This window comes from Pteropus alecto, unplaced genomic scaffold (genome assembly GCF_000325575.1).
Source record: "Pteropus alecto unplaced genomic scaffold, ASM32557v1 scaffold86, whole genome shotgun sequence".
NCBI lineage: Eukaryota > Metazoa > Chordata > Mammalia > Chiroptera > Pteropodidae > Pteropus > Pteropus alecto.
The window spans coordinates 20,460,632-20,470,460 of record NW_006442109.1 but is presented as its reverse complement, the minus strand read 5'-3'; the positions used below and the strand labels follow the sequence as shown (position 1 = coordinate 20,470,460).

The window sequence follows — 9,829 nt, the reverse complement described above, 5'->3', positions numbered from 1 at the left end:
GAAAACATTTCATGACTTATTTTTTTAGGTGGTTTCAAAATATTCCTAGCATCAAAATTACTTGATCGAAACATGTACCCATTTGATCTCATAATAACATTTTGAGGTAAATAGAGTCTGCTATCTCTATTTTGAAGAGGAGGAAACTAAGGAAATTTACACTTTACTAAGCTAGGATTTTAAATTGTGATTTAATTTTTTAAATTTAGTATAGTGGGATAATAATGCTATGTTATCTCCACCAAGAAACAATTATTTGTTTTGAAGTACCCGTTAGTTTAAAAAGCACTCTTTATGTTCCCCACTGTTCAATTATAATCTGGTACCAGCAGGTTTTACAGGGAATAAGGAACTGTTCCAATTTTTTTTAAAAAAATACTCTTTAGATTATTAAAGAAAGTGTTTGAGTGACTTCCAAACTCAAAAACCTCCAGAATGAGAGAGATTTGTCGGCTTGTTAAGTTAGTTTGTTTTTAGGTACTTGAATGACAAATTTGCTCCTTGAAAAGCAGAGGTACAGAAATCAAAGGCTTGATTGTGCTGAATCCCTCTCTTTGGTTCCCAGCATGCCACAGTCCAAAGGAAAGGATCCAAGCTCTGTTAAAAAAAATCAGAGAGGAAAGGGCTTACTCAGCACCCTGCTCACATTAGTGTTGCTTGCTTTCATCATTTAAAAGTCTTTTGAAAATTCTTTTTATGCAATAATCTTAGGCTTTTGGGAATATTCTCAGTCTATAGGAAGCACCTCCTTGGCCTATTTATGATGAAAAATGCTTTTCATCACTATCCCCTCTCCAGGATCCCTGGAATAGCCAGGTTTTTAGGCATAATAGAATCCTAGAGAATTTTGTGAAAGCGCAGCTGTTTTTTTGTTTTTGTTTTTGAGTTGTTTTTGTTTTTGTGTTTGGTAATGGTGGTGATGAAGGGAGAGCTTTACCCTTGGTGGGTAAGGAAAAATTTTAGAATGAAAGTGGCCTTTACTGCTGACCTACCCAGGACCGATGAAGACGTTCACTGTTAGGGGTACAGGCAACGATTTTTTTAGGTCTGTTTCAGCATCCAGGAGAGTGATGGTGTGTTGCAGCAATCTATTTGAAAGAATGTTCCTTAAATTTCCCAATTCAAAAGACTTCATAGAACTGAGGCACAAATAAGAGCACCAAGGGACGCTCGGTATGTCAACTCAAATCACAAAAGGCAGGGCTTTTCTAAGGATTATATCTACCTTTTAGGTACGGAAGATGGAATGGAAAGGAGGGATTCTGGAGCAGATATCCCAGAATAATCCCAAAGCAGAACACTTCGCACAGGTTATCTAGCTTTCCTTGATGGGAGAACGAGTAGAGAAGGCATTTGGTCCTTGAGGTAATGTTTACTTGGAAAATTACGACAATGATGTCCAAGCTTACGGCAATCCAGGTGACCCTGAGAGCTGAAGCAGCCCTAGGACTGCGGCACAGAAAATACGCTAGCCGATCTGTTGCCCCTCCCCCTTCCATTCCCAGGGGATTGGAGTGGAGTTGGAGTCGCTGACGCCATCCATTCCCGCCTCTGGCTCGCAGGGAGCATGCGCTTCCTTCCTCACTTCCTCTCAAGGAGGGAGCGAGAGTAAGGCTACGCCCTAAAGCACTCGCGGCCGTCTTCACGTCATAGGAACTTCAGCACCCACAGGACGGACAGCGCTCTTCTCCACCTGAAGATCTGACTGCCCAGCGCCTAGAGCCTTTCTAATCCCTTTACTCAGGAGCCGCGTTGAGCTCCACCAGCAGCTGCTCTCACCACCCTTCCTCCCCTCGCCCGCCCTCCTAGCTCTTCCTGTTTTTACTCCTCTTTTTCATTCATAACAAAAGCTACAGCTCCGGGAGCCCGGCGCCAAGCTGTTTCTGAAGCCAAAAGTGGAAGAATGGGGTTCCTTTGGACCGGCGCTTGGATTCTGGTGTTGGTGCTTCAAAGCAGCCCAATTCAAGCTTTCCCCAAACCAGGAGGCAGCCAAGGTACGTGGACACTTTCTTTGCCATCTCCCTTTTATTTCGCCGCGAAAAGGTAAGGCTTGGCATAACCGTGAGCTGTAAATCACCTTGCTTAATTTTCTGATTAGATCATATCCGTGCATATTGACAGAGAAATCAGTTCGTATTTAGAGACAGAGTCCCTCTCCCCCCTCACTTTTTACATGATAGAGCGATAACCTGGATTGTTTTGAAAGATCTTATTTTGAAATTGGCAGAGAGTGGCTTTTCCGTCTAATAAAGCGGCTTTTCCCCCCACAGTCTTAAAACCTTTCTCAGATACTCTATTCATAACATAGGCAGTGTATGATAAAAGAGCTTTATTAGTGTGCTAATAATACCAATTCAAATCATGCTGTCTAGTTCAAAATAGCTGGCAGACCAAGTGTTAGAACTATATGTTAGATTTCTGGTCAGGAAAAAAACATATAATTCTATTACTCAGGAAATACAACAGGAAAATAAGCAAGGCAACATAATAATCATTGTTATTGTATAATCTTGATAATCTTTGTTAATATATATTTTTGTTTCACAGCCATCCAAAATTATTTCTCCTAATGTTTTTTTATGAAGAATTTATTTAATAAGAAATATGTTGTGTCTTTTGAATGCACAATTAAATTTATATTTGTGTGTTTGTTCTAGACAAACTCCTACATAATAGAGAATTAAGTGCAGAAAGACCTCTGAATGAACAGGTAGGTAAAAAATAAAATTATAAATGCTATTTCATTTTATTTTAGTTATTATAATTTAATGTAATTATGCTATGACATTTTAGCCATTTTGAATTCACAAACTTCAGGAGATTAATAATAAATTGACAGAAATTAGGATGGGAAATATAATTTTGGTAATATCAATGTCCTGACAGTTGTATAGAAAGAGTTCTGCATAATACATAAAACTGACTGTAAAATAACCCAGCAAGCTCCACATCGCATCCACTCTATTGTAAGACTGCTTAATTTATCAGAGATTTACCTTTCATTATACTATAGAAGAAAAAAATTAATAGACCATCTGCCCTTTATTTTATCTCATTTAATCCTTATGACAATGCTTTGAGATAGAAATTACTATCTACATTTTACAAACAAGAAAACTAAATCCCATGGAGATTAAATTATTTAGTTGTTATATTTGGTAAATGGTGGAGCAATGATTTAAAACTAGGTCTATCTCCTGTTTGTTTCACAGATTGCTGAAGCAGAAGCAGACAAGATTAAAAAAACATACCTTCCAGGTAAAATAAACTATATTGATATTAATTTAAATAATGCAAGCTATGAGAATCTTAACTAAAATAGATGTTTTGGGTTTGGGGGCTTTTCTTCCAGAAAACAAGCCAAGTGAAAGCAATTATTCCTTTGTTGATAACTTGAACCTGCTAAGGGCAATAACAGAAAAGGAAAAAATTGAGAAAGAAAGACAATCCATAACAAGATCTCCATATGATAATAAATTGAACATGGAAGATGTTGACTCAACTAAGAATCGAAGACTGATTGATGATTATGATTCTACTAAGAGTGGACTAGATCATAAATTTCAAGGTAAATGAGGAAAAAAGTTTTGATACTCATTTTCTCTAATTTGTAGTTTCCCATTATGGGTTAGAAGAAAGTCCTATATTTAAAAATTATATCTCTTATACATTCTTAATCCTTTATTAGTCAGGTCCAAAACTGAGATAAAGCCCGAATTTACTTATAATGTGCAAAGCCCCAGCTCCACAGAAGCCCAGATTTTATTTTCTCTTTAAAAATACCTTTGCTGATGCTTTGAAAAACTTTTAAAACCTACTATCTATATTTTATGTTATTGAATTCATTTTAACATTCTAATTTTTAACTTTTAATACAAACGAAATATCGTAATTCTCAAATAATTAAATCAACAAAATATCCCCCCCTTCCCAAAGGTGAAACATTATTCCCCTTTCAGTGTTCTCTTTCTAGCTATTGCCTTTTCCCCTAGGTTATTCCAACTTTTTCATGGCTTCAGTTACCATCTATATCCTGATGTCTCATATCACTAGCCCAGACTTTTCTGAACTATAGACAGATTTATACATATTGTCTACCTACTTAACATCTTGTCTTAGAAGTCTCAGAAGCACCTCAAACTTAATATGTTCAAGATTAATCTCATAATCTCTGTATAACTGACAATTTAGCCTCTTAACGTGCTCTTTCTCTAGGAAAGGCACTACTACTCATCTGTTTTTTCAAAACAGAAATCTAGGATTCAAACTATTTCTCTTTTTCCTTACCTCTCAAATTCTAATCTACCAGTCTTATCAATTTTACCTCCTATATATCTCTAAAATTTTTTTCTCTCTCTAATCACCACCATTCTTTTCCAAGCTCCAATCATGTCTCACTTGAATTTAACAAAACCTTCCAATAGATCTTCCAGCTTCCACTCTGTGCCTCTCCAACTCATTCTTCATGTAGCTGCCAGAGTGATCTTTTCAACATGTGAACATGAGCATGACACTCTTCTGCATAAAACCTATTAATAAATTCCCATTTCTTTTAGGATAAAAACCAAAGTTCTTAAAATGGTTTCCACATTCCTATAAGGACTGGTTCCTGTCTACTTTTCTAGGTTCATCCAGCACACATGATCTGACGGAAATCTTGTTCCCTTCCTTCATGGCACTTAATGCAGTTTGTAATTTTACATTTCTAAATATGATGACTTCTGATTTAACTTTTTCTCCTAAACTAAACTGAAAAACTCATGAGAACAGAGACATTCTAGCTCCACTGTTTGGATGCTCATAAATTGATAAGTTGATAAGTGAATGAATAAACAAATAAGAGTACACAAGTGAATAAGTGAACTATTGTACCTAGGCATTGAGGAAGAGTGCATGTTTTCCTTTCGGAGGACAAGTGCTTAGGAGTGACTTCAGATTTTCTTATATGTCTTTATTATGGCCACAAGAGAATTATGCCGATTATCTCAGCCAGAAAACAACTGCCAATTAAATTTGACTTTTATAAGATATAGCCCAAGGAAATTTCATAAGTCTGCTGTGTATGTAATAGAGTAGGGGAGATGGTTTATATTTTGACACATGTCATATTTCTTACTACTCAGGGAATTTTTCTTTCTCGAATTCAACTTTTTAACCTATTTGTGCTAGATATAGACACTGGGCCTAGCTGCATACAAAATGAATTCAACCACTTTGACTGAAATGACCATTTGATTTAATAAAATAAAATTGTTTGTATGTTTTGGTCAAACTGGTTGTACATTGCAGGTAGAGGCACAGATCTGTTTGCAATCTGACCACTGACTTGAACAACTTATTTTAAAATTATTTAACATTTTATTACCATCCCAAGTGGAGTCCAACTACCAAGTGCTAGTCCTGAAGGCTCTAAGTTTCTCCTAGAAATCATTTTAAGTCCACTTGAGGTTATAGAGAAGATTCTTGGAGAGAAATTATTTATGAGTGAATTGCTGATCTCCTCTCAGACTCTAGGAGTCCTGGAACCAGAGCATTTGGTACCACCAAGGTGACTAGACTTCAGAGGCATGCAGATGGGAGAGTGAGGGAACCTAACTAACTTCTTCAGGGTGCTTTCATGCCTTTGGAAAACCTCCAAATGGGCTTGTGCTATAGGACCATCAATTCTCCTGTTTAGTGTTTTCTGCGGTAGGTGTGACTCAGGATTATTTTTAAGTTTCTTTTATGAAGTAGTGCTTTCAGGCTCTTATGTGCATTCACCAAATATTCATTGAGCAATTACTATGTATCAGACTATGAACTAGACAATAAGTTCTGTGCATTTAGAGACCATGCTTAAATTATTCATCACTCTATTTCCAGTTCTGGTCCATATTAAGACCTTAATAAAAATATATTAACAAATGAATGTCAAGGACCATGTTATACACTGGAGATTCAAAATATAACTGGGCAAAACATAATCGGCAGAACACATCCCTTTTACATTCAGTTAAAATGTTATAGCTACTTTAAAAATGTTATAAATGTTGAACTAATGGCTTCCCCTTAGTGGTCTATATAAGATAGTGAAATACCCCTTCATGAGCATTAAGTAGGTGATTCTGAATAATATTCTGTCCATTTTAGAGGAGCCATGAGAAATCAGTGGAAGGTAAGGAGCAATGCCCAAATGCTCAATTATTAACCGCATTTAGTAAAGCTCTGCTAGGGGAGGCCTAAGTCCCTGGTTTAAGACAATAAAGCAATACAGCAGAGGAAAGAGGCTATTTCTTCAGTATTGCTAATGTTCTCCTTGTTGTGAAGTAAATGAACTGAAAAACAGTCATCTCAGTTATTTATTTCCCTTCTCAATTATCCCTTAGGATCTGAAAAACAAAGAGTATTGGTAGCTCCAGCAAGCAACCAATAGTCTTCTTTTTTCAAATCCTGAGGGATAAGTGGGAAGGGAAGTAAATTCTTCCACCTCTGCATAGACCAGGGCAGTTTCTGCTTCACTTATTCTCAAGAGTCTGACTTGCAACCCACTAATGGAAAAATCAGACCTAAATGATAGTGAGTTTCTGCTCCTTGGGGGGATGGGGGTGGGGACAGATGATAAACTCAATTTTCAGTCACCTGGGAGAGGAACTGATTTAATGGGATTTTTTTAGGGCTTTTGTGCTCATTAGTCACTCTGGTTCAAAGGGCTCACAGCTCATGGGTTGGCCAGAAGCTTAGCAATAATTTACTGTCAAAAAACTTCCAGTCCAGCTGGAGAGAAAAAAAAGGCATAGATGATAGAGGCTCTGTTCATCCCTCTGGTGACCAAATCAAAGTTGTGACAGAAAAAAGGAGCAGCAGCAAGGAAAAATAGCCTGGGATCTAGATGAACAAGCCATACAACTAGGGAGATATCCAATAAATCACCCTGCAACAGAAGGTAGGACAGGGTGAGGATGGGAGGCTGCCCAGTCTGATTGGCTGAGTGAGATGGAGGCAGCAGCAGAGGCAGCAGCAGAAGCTTCTTAAAAGGGCTGTGTCTGGGAGCAGATTTTCACGGTGACAGACCTGCTCACTCTGAGCACCAATGCCTGTTCGGCTGTGCAGGAGGCACCAGAGACTTACAGGGAGGAATTGTCCGAGCGAGAGTCAAAGAGAGACTCACTTGATACAGAAGTGCCGTGTGGTATCCATTGTTCCCTGTTGAGCCCTGCCCCTTTTAAAGAGCAGGACACAGCACCACCATAGCTGTGAAGTCATCAAACTGGATAACAGAGTTCGCTCTGCCCAGAGGATTCCCTGAAATCCTGCCTACCCCAACTCGAGCCCCAACCCAAGCCACATCCAGGTATATCCTCAGTGAGTAAGGTGCTCCTTGCTGAGCAGCGCCTAGACTCACACTGGAGGCAGCTGGCCTCAGCTTCTGGTGTGGCCTTTTGAGTCACCTATAAGCACAGCATCTGTGGATTGCTTGCTGAATCTTGACAGGTGGCCCCACAGGGGTAGAGGCTTGGGCTAAATTTGGCCTGCAGCTGAACCCCTCTCAGGACTGTGCCACTGGGTTTGTGCCTACTTCACAAATCCACACTAATAAGACCAGGAGACTTAGGAGCTTTGCCTAGTACATAGAAACAGACACAGAAAGACAGCCAAAATGAGAAGATGAAGAAGCAGAAACCATACAAGAGAAGAGAACAGAGATCCAGATATAATGGAGTCAAGTAATTAACAGGTGCAGAGTTCAAAACACTAGTTATAAAGATGCTCAATGAACTTTTGGGAAATGTAGAGAACTCAACAAAGAGATAAAAATAGGGATGGAGATTATAAGAGGAAACCAGTTTGAAATGGAGAACACGTTATCTAAGATGAGAAGTATATTAAAGGGAATAAACAAGGGAATAAACCAAGAATAAAGAAGAGGATCGTGTGCTCTATCTAGAGGACAGGAAAGCCAATCAAGATATTCCATCAGAATGGCAAGACAAAAGATGCCAAGACTATAAAGATGATTTAAGGAGGGTATAGGATACTATTAAGGCTCTAAATATTCGTCCGATAGGCATAAGTGAAGAAAATCAAGATGTTGAACAGCTGTTTGAAGAAATGATAATGGAAAACTTCCCTAATCTGGTGAAAGAAATGGACATAAAACCCCAGGAAACTCAGAGGATTCCAAAAATCAGGAATCCAAAGAGGCCCACACCAAGACACATCATAATTAAAATGCCAAAGATTAAATACAAAGAAAGAATTTTAAAAACTGCAAGGGAAAAACAAATAATTACATATAAGGGAACACCCATACGACTGGCAGCTGATTTCTCAAGAGAGACTGCAGGACAGAAGGGCTTGGCAAAAAATATTCGATAGGTGAAGACTCAGGATCTACAACTGAGAATAATTTATCTAGCAAAGCTATCATTTAGAGTTAGTTGATGGACAGAGAAAGAGATGGACAGACAAAAATAAACTAAAGGAATTTATCACCAACAAGCCAGAATTACAGGAAATGTTGGAGGGACTTCTTTAAGAAGAAAACCATTTATCGAAAATAGGAATAAAGAATGATAACAACTACATTCCTATCAATAAATACCTTAAATGGAAAAGAATTAAGTGCTCCAACCAAAAGATAGAGTGGCTGAAAGGATAAGAAAACAAGACCCCTACATATGAAAAGGAAGGGAATGGAAAAAGATATTGCTGTGATGAACCTAGAAGGTATTTAAGCCAGACAGAGAATGATAAACACTATATAGTTTCACTTAGCTTTATACATTGCTTTGTGCGGAATTTAAAGAATAAAAAGAACAAACGAGTCAAAAACAGTCTCACAAATATAGTGGTCAATTTGGTGACGGACAGAGAGGAATGAGGTTTGGAAGGGCTAGGGAAATGGAGTGAAGGGTTAAAGAAGTACAAATTAGTAGCTGATAGATGGTCACAGGGATGGAAGCACGGCATACGGAATGCAATTAGCATTAATACCATGGCTAGGCGGAGGGTCAGGGGAGGGAGGGAGCAATTGGAGGGGTCATTTTACTAACTATATAGATGTCTAACCAATGTACTGTATACTTGGAACTAATTAAAATTTTTAAAAATTTTAAAAAAATTCAAAACTATAAAAAAATAAAAATAAAAAAAACTTCCAGTCCTCCTTGCATAATCACCCTACTCATTTTCCTCAGCTTCTTTCCAAACAACAAGAAAATAGTCTGCCTGAGGCTATATGTACTTCCATCTCCATAGAGTTTGGAAGAAAGACCATGGAAGAAAATTCTTGTTTGAATCCCCTGAACCTGTGGAAGAAAAGGACAGCCTCAGAATAGAAATAGCAGATTCTTTCTTTGAGTGAATACGATCAAAATTATTGGAGCAGAATTTGGCCAAGGAGTCAATGTCTATTTTCTCTGGAAAATAATTGCAGTTCCTTTATTTCAGGTACAAATCCACTGTCTGCTATATTAATACTACATTAACTTTCATATAATACTTTGCAATTTAAAAGGTGCTTTTAAATCTTATTTAATCTGATCCTCAGAATCCCATAAAATAGGTACTCTTATTATCTTTCTTTATAGTGGTCCAAGGTTATATAGATAACAAGAGGTGTCACAGGGGCTAAAATTCTGATCTCAGTCTGCCTAGACATGATAGGGTGAGTTAAGTGCCTTGTAAATATGCTCATATGACTATTCCACTCCATGTGGTATAGATTGGAAAAGACCAGTTGACTCCTGGGAGCTCTCCAAGGACAAGGTGCAATGCTTTCTTACCACAAACCCTATTACCTTCTCCCTTTCTCTCAGAATGGGCCCATGCTCTAGTCTGAAGTAGTGCT

General features: G+C 38.0%; 1 protein-coding gene across 1 annotated transcript in view; it reads left to right on the top strand.

The window, feature by feature from the left end:
* Window positions 1-1,609: 1,609 nt before the first annotated feature.
* Window positions 1,610-9,829, top strand: part of SCG3 (secretogranin III) — a 34,938-nt gene continuing 26,718 nt past the window's right edge. The window contains exons 1-4 of the mRNA XM_006920362.1: window positions 1,610-1,994; window positions 2,658-2,710; window positions 3,213-3,258; window positions 3,353-3,568. Coding sequence (XP_006920424.1) covers window positions 1,904-1,994; window positions 2,658-2,710; window positions 3,213-3,258; window positions 3,353-3,568 — 406 coding nt within the window. The 5' untranslated portion in view covers window positions 1,610-1,903. The remainder of the gene's footprint in view (window positions 1,995-2,657; window positions 2,711-3,212; window positions 3,259-3,352; window positions 3,569-9,829) is intronic.